The following is a 24,674-nucleotide window of genomic DNA, read 5'->3' on the forward strand; positions in this document are numbered from 1 at the left end:
ATGATATTTCATCTTATAGCTACTATATAAGATAGCTTACATAGACCCACAAAATTCAGATGATCATAGCATTTATGTTTATAATATTGATTCATTAGTAGTAGTGTATACATGTAAGGAGAAATCCAAAATTAATAAGGAAAACATTTTATTTTTTTGTCATCCTCACAATTGCTATTAATTTTTTTAATTTTCTTATCATAAATCAAGTGTTTTCATCATTAAAAATAGCATAATATCTTTTTTTCATTAGTTTTCATATACTAATGAGATTTTATTTTAAACTAGAAATAAATATCACATCATCAATAAATTTTTTTACTAGATTTGGTGTTCACAGCAATTGTTTTTTTTCCTTCCACTTCAATATTAGTGTCTTTTCATATCTATACCATAGATATGATTAGATCTGATTAAATCATCAAGTCTTTAAAATAAACTTTTATACCCTATCATATGATTATTGTATCCACTATCTAAAAACCAAATATATCTAGAATATTCTTCATTAGATGCTATAAAGAAAATATTTTCTTCATCCTTTTTTTCACTATTATTTTTTATTATAATTTATTTGATTTTTTTTTCCAACAATCTTTTTCAAGATGGTCATATTTCTTATAGTGAAAGTAGAGAGGAACATTTGAATTTTTATTTTTATACCAATAATTTTTTTCAATGTGTCCAATTTTTTTAATAAAAACTTTGATGAGTTTCTTTGTTATCTTTGTTGGAGTTCCTTTGACTCTCATTTGATTGACCTTATTTTCTGCCTCGAGCACTAGATCATCCATGACCCTTACCATTTTGATCTCTCCATTGAGATTTGATTTCTGAATTTTTCTTTTGATTCTTCTTATAATCTATCTTCATTTGAAGAGTATGTTCTGAAATTTTATTTAAAAATCTATTCACTCTTTATTTATGAACTAAAAGAGAGCCCATTAATTCATCAATAGACAATATACTTGCATCTTTATCTTTTTCTATAATGGTAAAAATCATATCAAATTTTAGAGATAAACTTCATAAAACCTTTTCTACTACAGTTGAATCTTTTAGGTTTTCACTATAAGATCTCATTTGATTCACAATAAAAGAGACTTTTGAGAAAAAAATAGCAATAGATTAATCTTTCATCATAAGAGTTTTGAATTCACGTCGAAAAGTTTAAATCTTTAAAATTTTTACCTTGTCTATACCCTTAAATACACTTTTTAATATTTTTCAAGCTTTTGTTGATATTGATGCTATCATGATTCGAGAAAATAGGGACTTATCTATTGTTTGTTGTAGTATATAGAGGGTTCTTGCATCTTTCTGCATATTCTTATTCATTTATTTTTTTTGATCTTTAATAACATTAGGATCCTATATATCATACTCAATAAAATTATCTTTTATCAAATTTTATAATTCTTATGAAATAAATAGAGATTTCATCTTAATGACACAAAATTGATAATTATCACTTTTGAATATGAGAAGAATTTGATTAGAAACACTTCAATAATTACCATCTTGTTTCTGAACACTTTTGATGCTTGTCATTGATCTTCTTCAAATCATGCTGTGATACCATACTTATTGGCTCTTAAAAGGAACTTTGAGTAATTCCAATCTATAGTATTTTGGATTGATCCAAGAACATATATTTATATTAGCTAAAAGATAAAGTATAATTTTTTTAAATAATAATAAAAATCTATCATATCCTAATAAAATTTCACATTCTCATCTATTTATTTTAATCTAAAACTTTGTCTAATCCTAATTATTTAAATTAATTTTATCAACCACATCTTCGTTGGCACCATAGTCTCGAACATTCACCACCTTAACAAGAGGAGCATTTCATGATGGTGGAGTTATCTTCCAAATTGGTGATTAAACAATGGAACATATTCGACAAAAGTAGGATAACTACGAGGAAGAGAAATGTCTGTAGCGTCCTGTTAACGTTGATGAACGGAGAGACAAAATCTAAAATGTTATTATCAGACATGTCTTGATATGGGAATTAAACAAGGTGTGTTGATCCTACACACCTAATATATATATATATATATATATATATATAGAGAGAGAGAGAGAGAGAAACCTGAGGCTGGTTCGAGTGTTAGTATTCATTACAAAATTATAACTAATTAAACATTAGTTGATTGAGGAATATCGGGATCAATTGTCATCTGACACATAATAATAAATGGTATTTTTTTGCTATTTTCGATGTGAATTCAAAACTCTTATAAATGGTAAAAATTTATAAGAGACTCAACACTCTTATAATAAATAAGAGACTCAACACCACCATCATGAAATGCTCCTCTGATTCAACACAGAAGGTGGTGAATGTTCAAGACTACGGAGCCAAGGGAGATGTAGCTTCTGATTTCATGGTGTTTACTCGACTTTCATCACTATCTCAAATTAGTTCTTGTAGTGCATTTAGTTATAAGCATTGTCATTGTTAAGCTTTGCAGGCATTTGAAAAGGCGTGGAAGAAAACTTGCTCATCATCCACTCGATCCATTCTATTGGTACCCAAGAACAAATGTTATCTCCTTAAGCCTGTTACCTTTTAAAGACCCCTGCAAATCTCAAGTTTCATTCACTGTGAATTCTAATGCGTTATCCATCACAGTTGAAACCCTAACACACAGTACTGCAAGGACGATAAAATGGTCTCATTGCTTATCTGATCAGATCATGGGGACACTCGAAGCGTCGAGGAACCAAAAGGAATGGGGTGGCAGGAACTCCAGGCATTGGATACTCCTTAGTAATACTGAAAACGTCACTGTTCAAGGTGGTGGAACCATCAATGGCAATGGGAAGATATGGTGGAGAGGCTCCTGCAAGGTGGATGAATCTATGGTGAGCACACAAATCAGACTTCAACCTTCTTCCCCGAAACGCTCATCTTTTTCGTGTTTTCATGTCAGCCATGCATCAGTGCGCTGACGGTACGTGTGATTTCTTTCTTTCTTCTTTCATCTTCTCCTTTGTTATTAGGATATGCATGAACCCTATATTAAGTATGATGAATTCTGTTCTTGAGGAAGGCCCTGAGCTTTAACTCTTGCAAGAATTCAAGGGTGGAGAATCTGAAGGTGATGGATAGCCCACGGATGCACATATCTTTGGAGAAACGTACTAGCGCAGATGCATCTCATCCGACCATCACTACTCCGGATGAGATTCTGAACACTGATGGGATTTATGTCACTCATTCGAAGAGAGAAAAAGATCGCCAACAGTTTAAATCTGTGTGCGTAATCTACAAAGACTCTTATTGGACTCATTTTTTGCAGTTTATGATGCAATTGATGAGATCTTGATCTTTGTTTGAAAGAAGAAAGAGTGAAAACTCTGCGTGCTTTGCTTAGTAGTTAACCTAATCATCACTATGAACTTTTGATGTTCTTTCATTTTGGTTCGAGGAAGAGGAAGAGAGATAGGCTTCTAATTCAGAGCATGCGCTATCATTTTCTAATTTTTGATTTGATCTTGCCCTCACATACTCGTACTAACGATAGATGTAATCGGTTCTTCTTTCATAAACCGAATTCGAAGAAGGAAAAGACAGTATTCTATGGAGAATATGATGTATAATTAGAGGTCAAATGCATTTGCCGCTCCAACTATAACTCTTTTTCTTGCTGTATTTGTATTTTATTTTATATTTTATTTCATAATATCATTATTAATGGAGATATGATCAAACACCTAAACACAACAGGCAGCTTTAATTCCCAGTGATTGTTGGAATATCCGTTCTGCCACCGTAAGGTGGCTACCATCGCACACGTGCACTAATGGCTCAGTCCATGAATCCTATAATGGGCTCGAATGGGCCTTTAATTGGGCCGCTGAGGGCCGGAAGTAAGGAGATGAAATGGCGGTTAAAATACCAAACCGCCCCTCGCCGCTCTGAATCAGAAGCTTCCTGTCGAAGCAACCCGGTACCACGACGAGAAAACTCCGGCGATCGGCCGTCTCGTCCGCCGTCCCATCTACGCTATGAATTCGAGATCCTCATCGCGCGCCGCCTCCAACGCCGCCGCCTTCCCCTCCTCCTCCGCTCCCTCTGGTGATTCCTGCAAGAGGAGCAGAAACCCTCCCACCACAAACCCCCAAAGGCCTCTCCGCTCGAAGACCAAGGCCCCTTTCGCCGACTTTCGAAGGTATTCTATACTTTATTCCTCGTCTTATTTTTCTCGTTCTTTCTTGGGCTTAACCCTTCTTGTAGTTACATGGTTGAGAAGAACCGGAAGCTGCGGGCCCAGTTCCAAGCAGACGCGACCACTTCGTCCCTCGGCGCTGGCAGCGGCCATGCTGACTCCGGCGATGATAAGGGAATATTCCATGGGGTTTCCATTTTCGTTGATGGATTTACCATTCCGTCCAGTCAGGTTCTTCTTTTTCTCCAATAAAAATGTTTAAAGTGGGCTATCATTATATTAAGAATTGAATTTAAGTGTTAGCATTTATCAAAACGGAAGGTTTTATGTTCAAATCACCAGCTATTCAGTCTTTTACCTTCCAAATTTATTGGGACACACGTGAAAGGGGATGCAAAAAATTGTAAATCCTGTCGCAGGCTTTAGCTTTCGCTGTAAGATGGTTTGGAAATGACTAAAACTTATCCCCATTTCTCAACTGATGTTAATGTTGTAAGGTGTACTGTTTGGTGATTTGTTGTGATGAGTTGGTGAAATTGCTTATCAGGAACTGAGGGGGTATATGCTGAAGCATGGTGGGCGGTTCGAGAATTACTTCTCGAAGCATACTGTGACTCATATCATTTGTGGCAATCTACCTGATAGTAAAATGAGAAACCTTCGGTGTGAACAAGTCTTTCTAGTCAATTTTGCACCATCTTTTTTAATTTGCTCCCCCCTGAGTATCGTGTTTGGGTTGTTCTGGCTTAGGGCATTCAGCCATGGACTGCCTGTTGTGAGACCTCAGTGGGTGCTGGATTGTCTGGCAGCTAATGGGCTCTTGAGTTGTGAGTTTTCTCCCCATGCATTCTGATTTTATTGTCTTTCAGTCTGCAGTTATTTTCAACTGATTATGTGGGGGATGCCTATGGTACATTTTTAGAGAACAGCAATGGAAAACTGTTGCTGTAGGTGCAAAGGCCTAAATTTACATACATTGTTCTTTAGAGATTTTCTGTCATTTTTCTTATTTTTTAGCTGTATATAGTCTTATAATATATCTCAAGCATAGTTTTCCATCACTATAGGTGTTGTAAAGGTCTTCTTTTGTGGTTTACTCACTTGCATACCTTGGTTTGTTTGCCAACTTTAAGCATGACTTGATTGGGTATATTGAATACTTGAATCATTAAATTCAAGTTATTATTATGTATTGATCGTCCTTTCAACAATCAATATTAGTAAGATTGATTCATTATTGGTGCAAAATTAGAAAATTTCTATATTGGTTTATTTGCTTAATAGACTGCAGGACTCCTGAATTTATCTATTGGTTTAGCTGCACAGTAGGCTATGGAAGTAGTTATCAAAATATCTACTTCTATCTAATTAGAAGGAAGAGAAAATAGGACACTAATAAAAGATGCATTCCATTATTATATACTAAAATGACAAGGTGCTTATTGTTTTAGTTGACAAGTTATTGATTCCGACTTTTTGTGCCTTTTCATTTTTTCTTAAGGTGCTCCTTATCAACTTGGAGGGCTTGTGAATGGAACCTGCAAACAACAGAAACTTTCAACTTACTTTCATAACCAGGGCATCTCAAGTTGTAATGATGCTAGAACTACTGTTAATCAGGATGTGAAAATTGATGTGGATCCTAAGCAATTAGTATTACCTCCAGAGGGCCAATGTTTTAGATGCGATGGGCCCAGTGGCCAAGCCACTGAAGAGTTGGAATGCATGAAAGTTGAAAAATTGTATGGAGAGATAAATGCAAACCCAGAATCAACTGATCTGGAGGTCAAGTTTAGTGTTCCACCTGCATCTGGTGCCATTCCTTCTCCTTTAAGTATGATTAATAAGAGTTACATGGGCCATCAAAAAATACATGAATCTTTGGATTCAAGTGTAAATTGCATAGGAGCTTCCAATCAGGTACACTCAACACTTACAGATCCAAACTTCGTGGAGAACTACTTCAAGGTAATAAAACAAGACTGTTTGCTTGTAATTTTCATTTATTTGTCTCTTCAAAGCTCTATAACCTTTCTTTTCTATATAGCTTTGCTACATGTGCTGTATAAGTGTCACATCATATCTTTGAACATGTTGATATTTTCATTGTGTTCTTCCTGGTTTAGTTTCAAAGTTTGATGATGTTTAATAGACCATTAGTTTTTTTTTTTCAATTTAATCATGTTTCTTCATAATTGAGAACTGAAGAATATTATTGGAAGTCCCAAAGCTCTAGCAGATATTATGCCCATTTAGATGGTACTTGAGTGATATTTAATGGCAGATTCATCCTAAATAAGGAGAAAATGGTTAGATAGCTCTTGAGAGCATAGTTGATTACGGGATATGTGAATCTTTCTCGTCATTGTTAAGTAAATATATATTGTTTTGGTTCTTGTCTTATAGGTGAAATGGAGTTTTTCTTTTAATATTACTATTACTCCTGCTTATTAAGCTTCTCTTGTCATGTACTGAGTTTCTTTAGTCAATTCATCAATAATGGTGCACTCTACGTGCAAGTTTTTCTTATAAAAATCTTAATGTAAGTATGAATTTGGGATTCTATAACTTAATTTGTTAGCTTAATCTGAGACCTTATAGATCACTCCTTGATCCATACAGTTGGCTATTTTGATGCATCAAGGCTTCTTTAGTAGGTATTTTTTATAATTATTTGAATGCTGTATACTTGTTCTTTGCACACCAGATATTTGGGTAATATTTTCATGCTAGTGTTCCAGAAGTCATTTTTTTTTTCTTGTTATATCATCTCAAACGAACTAGTATCTGTTATACTGTCATTTTCTTAAATTATACATCTAGTGTGTGTAAGATATATATGATTGATATATTGATATTCTCCCTGACTCTCTCTTTTTTAATTTGGACAAGAATCCTGTTAGTTTTATTGCCTCTTTCTTCCTTTCACTCACTCACTGGATAAGAATTTTGTTACTCAGTTCAGATCTAACCATTTGGTACTTCAGAGCTCTAGGCTGCATTTCATTGGAACCTGGAGAAATCGATATCGAAAGCGTTTCTCTAACTTGCTCACTGGATATAAGAGCAGCAATGAGAAAACCAATTGTTGTGTGGCCAAGCAGAAAGCTTCAATTATACATGTAGATATGGTAATTTTCATCTTCACCTACTAAGATTTTTTTTTAACATAATAATGATGATAATGTTTGTCTGTGGTCTTTGCTTCAAATGTTTTTGTCCATATTAATGGCGCTCTTGCTGAATCATACTTGCTGTTTCTGCCTGCATGTTTACTTGTGTACTAAAATATTTTATTTTTCCTTTTCAGGACTGCTTTTTTGTATCAGTGATCATAAGAAACTTCCCAGACTTGGTAGATAAGCCTGTAGCAGTGTGCCACTCGAACAATCCTAGAGGAACAGCTGAAATATCCTCTGCAAATTATGTGGCAAGAAATTATGGTGAAGTTTTATAAGAGATACATCTTAGTGTGGCATACTCTTTGTTGTAAAGCACAATTTATGTTTTGGATTTCAGGAGTGAAGGCTGGGACGTTTGTCAGAGATGCCAAGGCTTGCTGCCCTCATCTTGTTATCTTGCCTTATGACTTTGAGGCTTATGAAGAGGTATATGCATTTCTTCACATTGATTCTGTTATCATAAAACTTTACACTAGTCAGTTTTAATGTTTTTGAACCTCCTTCCACATCTTTCTTTAGTGTTCTGCAGGTAGCTGAGCAGTTTTATAGTATATTGCATAAACACTGCAGCAAAGTTCAGGTGCATGTTACCTCTTTCTAGTTAACATATATTAATATGAAAAATGTTAGGGGGTATCTTGCAATGTGACTTTTGAGCAAGGTTCGAAATACCGTACCGTACTGACGTTTCGACGTTCGCTTGGTACGGTACGGAATGGTATACCGAGCGATATACCATTCGGTATATATATTATATTTAACTCGCAGGCGGTGTATATATATATATATATATTATTTATTTAAAAGCCGACGTCGCATCGCCTCGGTGACGTCGCCTCGTTTATTTAAATTATATATATATATATATATATATATATATATATATATATATATATATAAGCACCTCGGCGACGTCGCCGAGCCTTTTTCTAAAATATTTATAAATAAATTATATATATATATATATATAATTTTATTATTATTATTCGTTCCGTCCGGTAGCGGATGGTCCGCGTACCGGTTTATCGTCGGACCAGTACGTACCGCCCGTACCGGGCGGTAGTATTCGGTATTGCTTACCTTGCTTTTGAGTCCCAACTGACAGAAAAATTAATAAAATGATTACAAGAAAGCTAAATGAGGGCAACCATTGGTGCCATAATAACCTTGCATCTTTGAGATTTTGGTGAGTCAATGAAACAACCTCTCTACTTACAGGGTTAAGACTGTATATATTGATTCTCTTTTGACCCTGTATAGAGGAACTTTATGCATTGGGTTGCCTGTTTTAGCAAGAAAGCTAATTGTTTTTTTCAATGATCGTTGTTTTGAGTACTGGACCCATTTCAGTGACTGGTATGTACTGGTGTTTCGGATAGGAAGAAAAAGAGGGAAAATAGGAAGGGGTGGTGGAGGAACAAGGAGGAAGAAGGAAGAAGATGAAGCGGTGGAGGAAGAAGAAGAAGTGGTGGAGGAGGAGGAAGAAGAAAGAAGAGGAGGAGAAGTAGCGGCAGCAGCGATGGCAACAGTGTTGAACGCGAGAAGAGGGCTCGCATTTGCAAGCCCTAATTTCTATTTGAGGATTTTTTTAATGCCGAGTTGGGTGGGCCCATTGCTATTTTTGATTTTTTTTATATTTTATTGAACTGGACTTGACTGTTCAAAACGAGGGTGGTCCATGCACCAGCCCATGGCCGGACTAGTATGTAGTATGTAGCAGGGTCTGCCGTACCGAGCCATACCGCCCGGTACGGGCGGTACGTACCGGTCCGACAAGTTTTCGGTACGCGGACCGACGGTTACCGTTCCGAGGTACTGTAGCACTGTAACAGTCTACTGTAACACTGTAGCGGTGCTACAGTACTCGGTACACCTGGGTGTACCGCTCGGCATACCGTACCGTACCGGTACCGAACCCAGGTCGAAATACCGGTACGGTACGGTATTGCGAACCTTGGTATGTAGTATGTACAACCCGTTTTGTACCATTTCGGGTGGTACAACAATCCTGGAGTTTTTTTCTCTCTCTATCTTTTGCTCTTGTTAATTTTTTATCCTAAAACAATGTTTGATGGGAAAATGCAGGCGTTAAGCTGTGATGAAGCATTTTTGGATGTGACAGGATGTGACGACGATCCTGAAGAAATTGCATCAATGATTAGGAAGGAGATCGAAGATACCACCCGCTGCACAGCCAGTGCAGGTATTGCTGGAAATTTGCTTCTGGCTTATTTGGCTACTAGATCTGCTAAACCAAATGGCCAACGATTCATTCCATCTGAGAAGGTGAGGTGTGACTCTGACACTATAGTGCATGCTAAGTGGTTCTTGTTCAATCTCAAATTTCATGCTGAGGTTTGCATATATGAGTAGCAATTCTAGGATATTATTGTACTTCTCTTTTTTTGCTTTTGCTAGTTCAAAAAAAAAAAAATACAGGTTAGGAGCTAAGTTGCTCAGCTTCTTTTCTACTTTTTGTCGAATCTTAGTTCTTGATTATGCCTTGACCAATCTAGGTTGGTCGCATTCGCTTACCAGTCTACCTCAAATTTGATGCTTCTTTTGCAGGCAGTTGCACTGTGAATTCCCCCTTGAACATTGGGGAGTAGATTGTTGCAATATCATAAAGCCAAATTGTTTTTTTAGGGATGTGAATTTTGCTTTCTTTGTTGAATGTATTTGCTGGATAAATTAGTGTACTGTTCATTCGACCATAACTACTAAAAGGTTTCTGATGGCCATTGTTGCTGCCTAATGCCTGTGATAATGTCAGTATTCCTGCAAAATTTAATACCTTAATAACTCAGAACTTGCTCATCACTGTTGAGCATGGTTTTTAAATCATCCACTTTACGGTTTTCCTTTGACTGTTATCCTTTTGTCTTTATACATTATAGGTATGTATGTTCTGGATTTTCTCTTGGTTTTTTTGCCCATCAAAGAAGGATAAATATTTTATGTGTTGCTATGATTCCATGATAGGTTTTGATTGATTCCTCTTATTCCTGTAATTAGCATTTTGGTTTACTCTTTGAAGTTTGAAGATCCTAAAATTTTCATGTCATTCACTTATTTATGATTCTTGCATATTTTTATTTGTTAAGATGTATGCTTCATCTCTGTTTGAAACTTTATGTTATTAGAAGTTAGTAAATTTGAAGTCCTCTTCCTTTCAGCTATTTATAGGCCCAATTGTAGACCCCTTCACCAGATTCCTTAATATTTTTTTCTCTTCTCTTACTATTCTTCTATTATTTTTGGGTGTTGAAAGGACAATCCATATCTGTGTCAACAGATCATGTTACGGTGAGGAGACTTGAGCTTTTGGTTTATTGTATCTCCGAGCATGAGAGTGCTGTTAGTTTTGCAGAAAGGAGGCAAGCCTATGAACTTGCATTGATTAGATTATAATAATATAGCTTTTCATGTTAGGAACCGTGGATTCACATAAGAATTGACTTCTTACCTTTATATAGGTCAAAGCGTATTATCAAAATAATTTTTTCAAACATAACTTTTAGGAATTTGGACTTTGCTGGCTGTTCTTTTCTATTTATTGCAAAATTCTAAACAATTTTTCAAGTTTTAAAATTTTGAATTTCAGATTATACTTTTTTTTTTATCAGTATATGTTTGTGTTTATGAATGAAATATTATCTTTTTTCCTTTCAAGTGTTTTTTAATAGTTCTAACAAAGTTTTACAGGAAAGGAGGATATTTTCATTTCAAAGTAGGAACATTTGAAGATAGTTGTCGTACTTTGGTTTTATCAGCACTTTGTTTTTTTCCCATAAGCACATAAAAATTTCTTATTTAAGGTTTCTTTTATTACCTGATGAATTGTCTAATTACACATACTATTGGTTCTGTTGGTCCATTTAGAAGATCTTGTAGGCAGTTGTGAACATAAAATGTCACTTTTCACCTTGAATAGCGATTTAGTAAGCTAAATTGGATGTAAACTTCATCCTTTACCTTTTCTAACCATTTTAACACAAACAAGCAGGTGTTTAGTACTATTAGTTGATCAGTGCATGTCTTTAAGACACAACTCTCTTCAACGCAGTTTATGTGGGAGATGCTCTCGAAATATTTGAATATAATGACAGATAGGTGTATGGAAGAGGAAGAGTTTTTAATTATTAACAGAAAGACCAGTCAGATTTATTAGTTTAAGATGTTGCTGTAGAATAAAAAGCATGTTAATGCTGTATTCAGGTAGGACTGTAACATCTCAAGTTATCCCTATAGGACAGGAGTGAAAGGACTTGAAGTGATTTATAAAGGCTTGATATGTGTACTATTGTCAACTTAGACTTAATTTTGGGATAATGATTCAGGTCAATGAAATTAATGGGTCAGTTGTCCTATCAAGTTGGGTTGTGACAAATGGTATCAAAGTTGACGTAGTGTTAGGCATTGTGAGAGGAATGGACATACATGTGATGGGATCAGAGATCACACCATGGTATGGAGCCAATACACCATGTTACGGATTGATGAAGATGTGTTAGGGCCTTGATGAAGATGTGTCAAGACCTTAAATCGAGGAGATTGTAATCAATACAGGCGATATTTACAAATTCGATTGGTTAGCAGTGCACAGACCAGTGTAAACCAGGCAGTATGCCCAGTACAAGACCTGTACTGTACTGCCCAGTACAGGATTGGTATGACCCGATCCAGTGCCTGTACTGCCTGGAACAGTGTTGGTACTGTCATACTGCCCAATACAATCATACATATAATCTGGTTCTGCGGTATGTTCGTTATTCTTCTTTAGAATTTGTGTGCAATGCTAAAAAGTCTGGTTGATGTCTAATTCAGTGTTATATAAATTTGTTTACTTTTGCCTGGTGGTATCTATTATGTACATGAGGATAGTTGGTTTTATAGATTAACCTTTTTCTGAGTGGAATCAAATTGCATGCTTGATAGGTTGAGGACTATTTGAAAGATCTTCCTGTCATGGCACTTCCAGGCATTGGGTATGCTACATATGAGAAGCTGAAGAGCAGACAAATTCAAACTTGTGGTCAGATGTACATGATACCGAAGGTTCTTTCTTCATTTACCTGGATAATAACCCTTGTTTAATCTTTAATTGTTTTTAGTGGTCATAATATGTTTTTATAATCGTAAGTTTATGTTTTGTTTGTAATGCAGTTTAGTTCTTGAGACTGGCTTATTCATATTTTGTCAACATGATGTAAAAAACTAAAGGATATCTGACATTTTAGTTTTTTTTGGTATTTTGCCCATTTTTATCACTCTCCTCATAGAAAAATCGGTTAATTTATAAGATCATTACAATCATGGAACTTGAAGCATTTTATGGATATAGTCTACACTCTAGAGAGTTGAATTAGTTGAAGCACTATAGTAAGCAAGAATTTGAGAGATTGTAAATCCTTTACTGGGTCCTCCATTTCACTTTCTCTAGTGGCTGTTACTTCTTTGGATGTCTTTTTGTCTTTTCTCTTATAGAGGAAGCAGTTAGTTGCTTGCATCTGGACAAGGTTGTTCAGCCAGGTTTCTGAACTAATCTTTAATTGTTTTTAGTGGTCATAATATGTTTTTATAATCGTAAGTTTATGTTTTGTTTGTAATGCAGTTTAGTTCTTGAGACTGGCTTATTCATATTTTGTCAACATGATGTAAAAAACTAAAGGATATCTTACATTTTAGTTTTTTTGGTATTTTGCCCATTTTTATCACTCTCCTCATAGAAAAATCGGTTAATTTATAAGATCATTACAATCATGGAACTTGAAGCATTTTATGGATATAGTCTACACTCTAGAGAGTTGAATTAGTTGAAGCACTATAGTAAGCAAGAATTTGAGAGATTGTAAATCCTTTACTGGGTCCTCCATTTCACTTTCTCTAGTGGCTGTTACTTCTTTGGATGTCTTTTTGTCTTTTCTCGTATAGAGGAAGCAGTTAGTTGCTTGCATCTGGACAAGGTTGTTCAGCCAGGTTTCTGAACTCGAGATACAAATTCTAGCCCTTGATCCCTTTACTTTTTGGATGACTTTTGTGCTTCTCATTAATTCCTGTCTGATGATGCCAGCTTATTAGTTCCCTTCTCATTTTATGCTTCTTAGTTCTTAGTTCTTACAATGGATGTAACCATCATTTGCCAGAACTGGATTCTATTATTACCTGACAATTTTATTGTTTGGTCTGACTCTCAGTTTTGAGTACATGGTTATTACCAAAGTTAAATATCTTTGTAATAACTGCCAGCCAGTAATTGCAAAGTATATGGTTGCTATCAAAGACTGGTTAAAACTAAAATGATCTCTATCTAACTTACTTTCAGGGTGCAACCTACAATGGGGAACCGTCCAACTTACATGTTTGTGTTTTCTTTTCCAGGAAGCTCTACAGAAGGACTTTGGTATAAGAATTGGTGATATGTTGTGGAATTATTGTCGAGGAATTGATAATCGAACAGTTGAAGTTGTTCAGGTTTGACATGCTTTTAAATGTTGTATTCAAGTTAATGGTCTGCAAATAATTTTGTAAAGACAACAAATGAAGTTGTGTCAACTTCGAAAAGAAATTATGTCGAAAGATAACATAATGAATGCTCTATAACCTATTATCTAATTCACATTTTTTATAGTCTCGTAGTCTTTATTTAGAATATTCTTAATTTATAATGCTTAGGTATCATGTTTTCAATTCCAATAAGCTGCTATAGCATAGTGACTTTAAGTTGTTTCCTGGTGATTTCGTTTTGATTCTATTCACACCACTTCACTGTGCTTTTTGCATGTTTTCTTGCTATTTGGAGAAATTCCACAGGAAACTACCTGTTGACAGCGGACAATGGCTGTCATGGTATATGCTGCTCTAAAGAATATATATTTGCCTTCCAACATTGTAGTGCTTAAGGGGAAACATCTAATTGAACGGATAAAGAAAAAGAAAAAGTTTCCAACTTCAGCACAGCAGGCAAGTTTGGAGAGGGGACTATGGTGGACGAGGATGGATACAACGACTTTGTGGGGGAAACCCCAAACCCGTATGAGGAGAGATGCCATGGTTTAGGTTCAATACCTATTTGATCCATTTGCTTGAGAGAAAATTGGGTTAGCTGATTACATCTGCAAGGAATGAGAGTAAAAGTAAAAGAAAGAAAATGTTTGGTCTCAGTCGTTTTGGGGTTCTATTCGGTGAACTCCTTGGTGTCAGTTGTTACCTTATTGGCACAATACGAGGCAATTTGCCCCAGTAGCTGGCTTGTCAAGTTGGTTTTTTTAGTTAAATTCGCTATTTATTTTGACTTTTTAGGTATACATGATAAAACTACAAGAAACAAATTTCATGATCAGGGTTACTCTGACATATAAGATTCAGAAACAGAAACAACAGGTCAAGCTGCTATTAGCCTATACATATAAATTTGATTAAAGAAAACATAAAATGTTGAATGAAAAATCCCAGTTCTTTTTTCTGTTCTTATATTTAAGGAGTAGGAGGAGAAGAGGAGAGGATGAGGAGGGGGAGGGAAAGTGCAGACTCAGAGGGGGAGAGGAAGCACAGGAGAAGTACCAAGCGAGTGGTGGTGTCAACCAAGCAAGTGAGCGGCGGTGGCAAGCAATGGGTGGAACGAGGTGGGTTGGGATTGGGAGAAAGAGATACTGAAAAAGGCAGCAAATATATCAGAACTTTTGAACCTTGCTTATTGGACTGAACTGGCAAAAAGTCTGGTCTTCATGCTGATTTAAGCCTGGACTGGTAGATACTGCCTGATACGCATTGATCCAGGCAAAATCTGATACCATGGCTAGTTGAATCCTTTCAGTTGCTTAACTCCTCTCTCTCTCTCTCTCTTCCCTATGAAGGTTGCAGCCATTCATTTATTACTAGTAGATAAATTATGTTGCTCATATATATATATATATTATTAACTATAGACTAGATTTATGTGATTAATGGATATATTACTAACAGATTAATAATTTAATTTTGCTCTGTGAATAGTTTAATAATAAGTATCTCCTGGTATGTTCTGATAAACAGTAAAGGATAACATATTTTTAGTATTTATTTGGGTATTAATCAATTTATTTAGATAATTAAATATTAGAAATTAGTATTGAATATTTTATTAAGATTCTCTAGTAAACATATAGATGACAATGTACTTTTCTTGTAGTTCAGTAATAAATCAATTCAATGCAACTGCTAAACATATCATTAGTAGTTAAGTAATAGATTAATAAATGTTTAAGAACAATATTTTTGACATATTCTACTTAATATTGAGGGATAATCTATTATGTCATTGATCTAGTAAAAACAAATTTTATAACACTGAAGTAAGTTATTCCATGGATTTAATGCATCTACCTCTTTGTTCTCAATGGTGGTTGTACCTTCATTTTCTTGTGGGACATATCATAGACCAAACATGAAAAGTGTATGAAGCTATAGTTCAAGGGTTCACTTGCAGACAAACAAACAAAATAAAGTGAATGGAATACACTTCTGGCTCAACTTCCACCCAGACGATGAGTAATTAACTTCCACCCCTGTAGTTCTTGGAATTTGACTTCAATTAAGTGAGTTCCTGCACCTTCTATCATTACAGCCAGACACACCTTTAATTAGCAATTGCTTAATTCAAAGAGTGAGTTAAGGAAAGACTACTGATTCCCTTCACAGAGTTAACACATCTGGAACTGCAGATGGCCAATGGTTCAACAATTTGTTGAATTTAAATGATTTTATCATGTGGTTATTTGAATTGTTTTTTAATGCAAGTTGTGTTTTCAGTTTTTCATTTCTTCTTGGTCAGAATTACTCAGATTAGTGTTGAAAATACTAAAAAATAAGTATTTCCCATGGTACAACTTGAACAGAAAGAATCAGAGCAGATCTCTTCAATGATTCTCTGTGGGGGCATGAAGGCTTACCATTAGTGGGCATCTATGAATACTATCATGCTGTGTTCATATTGTGCATTTGCCACTTTCTAGTTTGACAATCAGTTATCTCATGTATTGACTTTCTCGCAATTCACATTTATTTTCAGGAAAGAAAATCCGTCGGAGCTGAAGTTAATTGGGGAATTAGGTTCAATAACCTCACAGATGTGGGTTTTGAGCTAGAAATTAGAGATTATTATTTCTTTAGGTTTTTCCTCCTGCTGCATTATTACCGTTTAGATGATATTGTTACTTTGTGTATTTTCAGTGTCATCATTTCCTTGTGAACCTCTGCAAGGAGGTCTCATTGCGGCTGCAAGGATGTGGATTGCAAGGACGTGCTATTACATTAAAGGTATTCCCCCATGCAAAGATAATTGTAGATGCAAAGGGCTTTAAAGATTTGTTTTTGTAACGTCTTTAGTGTGTCTTTTAGGTAAAAAAAAGAAAGAAAGGAGCAGCAAAGCCATTAAAGTTTATGGGCTGTGGAGACTGTGAAAGTGTGAGCCGGTCCATTACGGTATTTACTAAACATAATGAACACAGTAGTAGGTTGCTACTTTGTTTTGACATGCCTTTGACAATGTGCTATATAATTATACACTCTTGGCGATTCTCACTAGCTTTGGTGTTATGCCTTCTCTTTACATGTCACAACAAACACCCCTGACACTCGACTAACTCATCCTTTTGCAGGTACCTGTTGCCACAGATAATGTAGTTGCACTTCAGAGAATAGCCAAGCAGATTTTTGCTTCTTTTCATGTTGGTAGGTCTTAATTAAGCTTTCTAGATTTGGTAGGTCTTAATTAAGTTTTTCTAGATCAGTGTCTTAATTTGGCTATTGTGTATATCAATGCTCAACCACAACCATTGCGGTCTCTCTTCTTTACGCCGGGTCAAATTGGTACGCGTTTGGGGCCACATATTGCACATATCTGGAGTTTCTCTCAAGAGTCAATAACACATCTTTTACTTATGTCTTCTTTCGATCAATGTATTTTAGGTCATTGGGGTGATGAAAAATGAAGTTGAAGTTCATGTGTTTATGATAGTTTTCTTGATTTGTTATGCACTTTTGTCAAAGAGTGTGACTATGAGTACTCTCATATAGATGTCAAGGAAGTTCGTGGCATTGGCTTGCACATGACAAAGCTTGAGAGCTCGGATATTAGTAGAAAAGGTATATGTGGAATCCTTGATTTAGTTCTGGACATATAAATGCTGTAAACTCCAATGAGAGATACATTTTGTCTATGATATCATATTATTTAGCACCATAGCAATGCAACTAAACGGCGGTGAATTATCGTTTTCCCTTTTCATTTTATTTTCTCTTCCCTCAACAAATTGTACTGCATATGGTTACATGGTTTATGAGAAACATATGGATAAAAGTGATACACTTTTTGTCAAGGATTTTAATTTTGCATGGTTTGATACAGTTCAACTAGCATTTATGTGTCTGACCAGTGACCAGGATGGGGATTGCGTAAAACCAGAAGGTGTGGCCAAGTCCACTTTAAACTGGGCTTTTATTTTTAAGTGCGATGTGCTAGGGCTCACACGAGGGTCTCCTCTCCCCCACCACTACCTGTGCTCTCATTGTCCACCATTGTTTGTGCGCCTCGTTTGCCATTACTTGTGGCTTGCTCCAGTACATATCCTCCTCTTCCTCCATCACTGCCTTGTCCTCCTCTTCTACATTTATCTTCTTTCTGGACTTCTTATTCCTCTTCCTTCTTCCTTATCTTCATTTTTATAATTACAACAGCTTGTTGGATTAGTTTTACATTGATATTTTTGATAGATTGTAGAATGTAGATTATTATGTTACATGTTATTTTAATATCGTCTACTTTTCATTATTTAGAAAAAGGAATTATACACAAACCTTATGTGTAGTTAACTATTTAGGTCTTTGGTGGTTGAATCTTTACTTTGTTTTAATAGTATAAGTTTGTGATTTAATACTGGTGATCCACTTTAGACTCATATGACCTACTGTGGACTATCCGCCATGAAGACCCTCTAGCACTACATTTTTGCTACATTAAGTTCATACTTCATAGTATTGGTTAAATTCAAACCTGTTAGTGTGCTAGGAGCAACAAAATAGGCAAGTGCTTTTCCCATTTGATTTTTTGGATACTTATTCAAATTCATATCCTGTGTTTGTATGCATCACTCAATTGAACATCAATCACGTGATGGAGAAAATCAGTCAAGTCAACTAACAAGACTAGAACAAAGATTTTATTATGGCACCATGTCTTTCAATCTTGAGAAAATTCTGCAATGAGATGATCTGTAGCAAGACCAGGACGATCCCACTTCTCTTACTCATAAATGGTGATTATGTTCTTTATTTATCTACTTGTTTTGGAATGCCTAAATAGCAACCCCAGCACACTTCTATATGACAATAATTTTAAAAAGCGCTCGGGTATTCAAGTGAGGTGGGGTGAGGTGAGGCGAGGCGAGGTGAGGCTCGAGCGCCTCACATAGTCGGGCTACGCGGTTCAGTGAAGTGCCACCTGGGCGCTCGCCTGAACCCAGGCGTCGGGCGTTTCGGGCAAGTGCCCGATTGAAGCAAAGCAATCGTACCATATGATCAACTCTAGTTCAGTTAAACATTAGCTTAGTTGGTTCAATCGAACCAACTAAGCAAAACAGTAAACCGCCACCCCCCCTTCGGGTGACCCGAACCCATAAATGCTTCGTTGCCCTGATTCACCTCTGCTCCTGCCACTGCCTTCGTGCACAACCACTGCCTCCACTGTTGATGCACATGTCTGACGCTTCCTCTATCGTCAACGGACGAGCCCGATGGTCTAGCTTTCGTGCACAGTTCCCTCTGCCACCGTTGCCATTGTCCAAAAATTCCTCCGTCACCATCGCTTCGCCCTCTCCCCATGTTATATTGTCGGTGACTCTTTTCTTCTCCTCTAACTCTTGTTAGCAGTAGATTAAATACTGTTAATAGTATATTATTAATACTTAATTATTATTATTAAGTGTTAACTACTGTTACCATATAATAGTCCCGAGTTAGCATTGTTAATCATATTTATCAACTGTATCATATATTTTTTATATTTTAATATTTCAGAACGCCTCACTTCAGTCGAGCGGGCGCCTTTTGGCGCCTAATGCTTTTTAAAACACTTCTACATGATTTATATTTCAGAAACTTTTTGCTAGATGGTACACATAGGAGTACCTAACTAAGCTGTAAATTCTCTCTGTACAAAATTTAAGATAAAATCATGATTCTGAACCAGATTTAGCTGTATGTCACCCAGCACTTAAGTTACCAGAATTACCTTAGTTTTTTAGAACTAATCAACACAGGGTTCTAAGATTCGGTGCATATATGTGTACTTACTAATGAAATTATTAAAAGTTTTAAAAATTTTGCTTGTCTATGCATGTATCTCATAAATGATGTAGAACTAATCAACACATATGTGAAGTCCTGTTTCATTTTTGTATATTTTATTTGTGATACTTATTGCAATATCTGTTTCTGCTTCTTGGTCATCTTCAAAGGGCATGTGGACAATGCACTAGAATCGTGGCTCAGTTCTTCCACGGTTGACACTGGAAAAAAAAGTGAACAAATTACTTGTGCAGATAAACAGTGTGATAATGGAGGTAAAAGCTTATCACTTTTTTGTGTTTCTTATTCCTGCTCTTTAGAGTACCTCTCCTGCTTTTGTTAATGTTCTTTACCTGATTCTGTTTACAAGTAGCTTCTTCATTGCCACAGGTTTGCCATTGCCTAATGGGGAACCTCAATCAAGATGCATATATGGTTCAAATCAACAAGATTTGGGGAAATCTAAGTCTTTGTGTAATAGTGATACTGGTTATAATTGTCTTCCAGATAAGGATGCCAGGTGTTGCAGATCTTATGAAATGAGAGCCTCAGCATTGCCTCGTCTATGTGATCTAGATATAGATGTAGTTAAGGATCTTCCTAGAGATATAGTATTGGAAATGGATGATATTTATGAGGGGGAACTTTCTGATCTTATCAGGAAGAGTGAAAAGAAGGGTAGCCGCAGCAGCTCATGCTCCTCCAGTGTATCCTTGCCAAATGAGGACACTAATGTTATTGATGGTTACATAGCTAGTGGGCATGTTGATTCTCCAGAACTGGATTTAGGTGCTAAAGATAAAGGGAAGCTGCCTGTTCGTGAGGTGTGTGTCTTCAGACAACAGTATACTGTTACTCATGTTTTTTCCAGCAAAAGGTTCATTTTCTTGTGTTCAATTTATTCTTATGTGTCAGACTAATCAAATCACTGGGGAAATTTAATGGAAAAAACCAATAGTATCTTTAGTGTTTGTGCTGAAGATATATTATTTAAAAAACATTTTTGCTGATTTACTTAATTTTTTGCTTTCTCTTATAATTCTGGGTTTTTCTTGTTTAGTTGCAGACTTTTGCAAGAGATTACTGTTCTTTGAGAAAACTAGATCTTTTAATCTGCTGTTTCATTCTAAGTTCAGATTATGCTGACTGAAACATTTCAGCCATGTTGTATAACAGATGAAATAATTGTCTTGAATGAGTTTCTTTTAGATGTGTCCATAAAAATTTGCTTCACTGTAGAAAATTGAACTGCCAGAATGCTGGTTGTCCTTTTTATTCTTTATTGGTTATTGTGTTTCTTTTCTTGACCATCCCAGACTTTGAATCCAAAAACAGTTGATCCTTGTAGAAGTAAGAATCCAAATAAGAAGGCGCAAGTCTCTGTATTAGAAAATGTGAAGGTGCATATCTTCTGTTTTAGCTATTCCAGGTTGTATTTGCTTGTGGGACTACTAACATTTTGATCCTTCATTTGACTTTTGTTAAGTCTGTGGAGAGAACATGTCTGAAAATTCAATCACACAATTCTTGCTCAAGATTAAACGAGCTGCATATTACCTCAACCATGGGGCCACAACAGTTAATGCCTGCATCGCTTAGCCAAGCAGATGCTTCAGTTCTGGAACAGTTGCCTGAAGATGTAAAGGCTGATATATGTGGCTTCCTTCCAGTTCACAGGAAAATAAAAGTATGTAAGGATGTTCCTTTTGGGTTTGATGTTCCAAACAGTGTTAAACATTCCAGTCCATGGTATACCAAATCATATCTTTGGTTGGGCAGTCCACCATTTTGGGTGGAGAAATTCAAGATAAGCAACAGCTACTTTTTGAATGCAATTGCTATGTTGTATGCCGAATCTGGCAAGGATATTCTTCTCTCTTCTATTCTTCAGTCTATAACTCCATTGCTTTCATCAGTTTCTGAGTCAAGTTGTGAAGAATATGATGAAGCACTTCATAGCTTGCATGAGGTTATTTCGCAGTATATTGTTCTAAAGATTGGATCTGATGTGGAGGAGCTTTACAACTGCTTTTGTTTTCTGAAACGGTATGAGTCTTATTTAACTCCTTATGAAGATTAGTTTTTCTGTTTAACTATATTTTCAGTCCATATTCAAATGCTTATCATGTTTTAGCCATCCTTGTTGTATCTGTGCTGCAAAGCATTCTTGACTTTAACTTAAATGAAAGATTTTGATAAGTGCCTTCATGCTTACATATCCAGTTTATAGAATATGATATACACTTTGATGAGGATAGATGCAAGATTCCTGGTACAATTGCCGTTTAAACATCTATTGCTTTTGTACAATATGGAATTTGATGTGAGACCCAATTTGAAAGAGAGTTTCTTCAATCAAGGTCAGAAGCTTACACATATTCCAATCCACAAGAAGGATCATTTGTATGTAATCCCTTTATTGAATAGGTCATAGCCCAGTGCAGTCTATATTTTGCTATCAAACCAACACATCATAATTTTACTCTGTACTTTTAAGTCTTCACCCTGTATTTTTTCAAAGGCTATGCTGATATGTTCACGTATGACCTTTTACAAAAATCAGTCTGATGCCCTTGGGAGTAGGGACTGTCTTTTCATATCCTTGACAGCCAGAGCCCTAGCCTAGTATGCTAATGTATCAGTGAAGGTAATGATGTCGGAATGGTGGCCTATTATTCCACGCTCATGACAAAGTTTGAGACTAGAACTGTTGTTGCACCATGCATACCGTGTGATGCATACATGTCCAATGTCACAGCATTCCTTGGTATCTTTGGTAGGTTGTGTGGATCTGTGCTGTCTGGCACAGCATTCCTTCTTGTGAGTTGTTAAACTACCTTCTCTTATTATGATTCGATACATCATTAAGTCTTTTAGGTGGCTGCCAAATTTTGCTTTCACTTGTGTTTTGCTTCTAATATTTGATCTATTGACTCCCCATCCTTACATTATTGGTTGTTGCAGGTTTTCTACGGTGTCAAAGTTGTTATTGCGAGTATACAACAGTACACTTCCTCTTTTTCAGGTAAATGCTTTGAAAGTTACATGGTCCCTCAACTGATTCTAGTAACACTATTTGTCTTGTGCTTCGTCTTAAAATATTGGAGTATAATATAAAAGTTTCACTAATTCCTTCTCATGGCTAGTGCTATCTGTTAGAAAGAAAATGTAGGTAGGATGGGACCATGAAAGATTTGGATTTGATTTTGGAATTGAATATAGATGTAATAAGCCACAAGACTATGGTCTGACTTGTGCCAGGATGGGGCTTCATAGTCCTCAGCCTAGTAGATTCAGGCCAACCAGGCAGGTAAGGCATAGAACAAGACTTTTAGAATATAGAGGAAGAACCAAAATGCCATCCCCCAACGATTATTATTGGCTATCTTGGGGGTTGCTAGCTTGGAGGTGGCACCAAATGAATAAGTATCGTGACCTATCTGAATTTAATGAAATTGAACTTTAATTAATAATCTGATAAGATAAGTTGACACTTGGTACCTCTGCTATCAATCACCCAGCTTATAACTTTTGGAAAATTAGCTTATTTCTATTGTATAACGCCATTGTGATGAAGCTGCTGTTTCATACTTATATGTTGAGGTGATCAGCATGTGGAGTACACTGTTAGCATGCGGCTTCTTATTGATTCCAGTGCATTCTGTTAAATTCTTTTGCTCTTTATGTTGTTCAAACTGATTTGTTTGCAAATGTTCTTTTATATCCATCCACATCAATTCATATGATATTGATTTAACTACATTCCATCTTAACCATGAATGTCAGGCTTCCATGAGTGAGATCTACGGAGGAAAATTACGGCTTTCTGTTATTCGTGAAAAGCCTGGTGAAGAATGAAATTGCTGTTTGTTGAACCATTGTGCTTCAGGGTTCATTGCATCTTGACATTGATGCTTGGTCCTTGTGGGGGGTTCACAGATAAAATTTTGGTTTTGTACATAGCAAGCACTTCTTGGTTTTAATAATGTATATATGCCTGGCAGTGAGATACGAATGATCCAAAAAAATATGAAGTAACAAATAAAAGGTATTTTTTTATGCTCTTCTTTCTTCTTTTTGCTTGTTGAGGCTATGTAATTGCTCTTCTAGATTCTCTATTGATGTCACTGGCATGCTTGAGATGCACACTTTAAAGCATTGGCAGTGAAAATGGACCATGAAGTCATAATAAACTCTAATCATTATCCCTTTCTGCAGGAAACAATGGAGGAATTGCGTTGATCTGTCATAGTTGATGCATCAATTATTTGTGGCAGCAACTACAGTGGGTAGCCTGGTTTGTTCTATAAGAAAATAGAAAGATAATTGGCTGATGCCACACCAGTATCCAGTAGCACAGTGAGATCTTGTGGCCCAACAACGTCATGACAGTCCGATAAATGGTACGTTGTGGCTCAACAACGTCATGAATCCGGTTACTCTTTTACATGAAGTTGGCTACATATGATGCATATATTCAAGAACTTACGTTTTTAAACATTTTAGAGGACAGACGCTTACTAACTAATTTGTTGTCTCCAAAGTTTGATACAACTGAGGACAAATGTGTTTTTGTGCTGAACTGTTTATATTATATTATTAATGAGGGAAAAGGATTCATGTAGCGGACCTAAGCTTGGGGCAATGTTGCTTCTTGCTGTTAGCCTTGGCTGTGGTTCCCTGCAAGCGGAAATGCCTGCAAGTTGTAGTTGTAGGCAAAACCAAAAATTACAAAGTAGCAATTGCAAGTATAGTTGTTCGGAAAGCATGTACAGTCATGTAAAGTAAATAAGAGCAGAGGGGACCAACATGAGGCTATAGAGGCAACATATGAAGAAGATATCTGATAAGTCATCATTTGTTTTGGTCGTTGTGAGCCTGTGGACTTGTAAGGAATTACCTGTTTTGCGTTTGATCTCACACCATTTTTTTTTTTTTTGTTGTTGATCTCAAAAGGTGCATTTGAGATAGAGGTGATTCAGGT

At 36.1% G+C, this 24,674-nt stretch overlaps 1 protein-coding gene across 2 annotated transcripts; it reads left to right on the top strand.

Annotated features, from left to right (window-relative positions):
- The first annotated feature begins 3,947 nt into the window (after positions 1-3,947).
- Positions 3,948-24,335, top strand: LOC104000350 (DNA repair protein REV1). Of its 2 annotated transcripts, XM_009422369.3 has the most exons (24): positions 3,948-4,187; positions 4,253-4,415; positions 4,732-4,847; positions 4,935-5,011; positions 5,686-6,152; positions 7,172-7,315; positions 7,495-7,627; positions 7,704-7,792; positions 7,896-7,946; positions 9,452-9,652; positions 12,305-12,424; positions 13,748-13,840; positions 16,416-16,475; positions 16,577-16,663; positions 16,745-16,828; positions 17,005-17,077; positions 17,423-17,491; positions 19,861-19,965; positions 20,081-20,514; positions 21,007-21,090; positions 21,177-21,736; positions 22,655-22,715; positions 23,477-23,738; positions 23,909-24,335. In XM_009422369.3, exons 1-23 carry the CDS (start codon positions 4,024-4,026, stop codon positions 23,546-23,548), a joined length of 3,507 nt encoding a protein of 1,168 aa, XP_009420644.2. In that variant the 5' UTR covers positions 3,948-4,023; the 3' UTR covers positions 23,549-23,738; positions 23,909-24,335. The 2 variants fall into 2 exon arrangements, with proteins under 2 accessions (XP_009420644.2, XP_009420645.2); XM_009422370.3 differs by lacking the exon at positions 21,007-21,090.
- The last annotated feature ends 339 nt before the right edge of the window (positions 24,336-24,674 follow it).

This window comes from Musa acuminata, chromosome BXJ1-10 (genome assembly GCF_036884655.1).
Source record: "Musa acuminata AAA Group cultivar baxijiao chromosome BXJ1-10, Cavendish_Baxijiao_AAA, whole genome shotgun sequence".
NCBI lineage: Eukaryota > Viridiplantae > Streptophyta > Magnoliopsida > Zingiberales > Musaceae > Musa > Musa acuminata.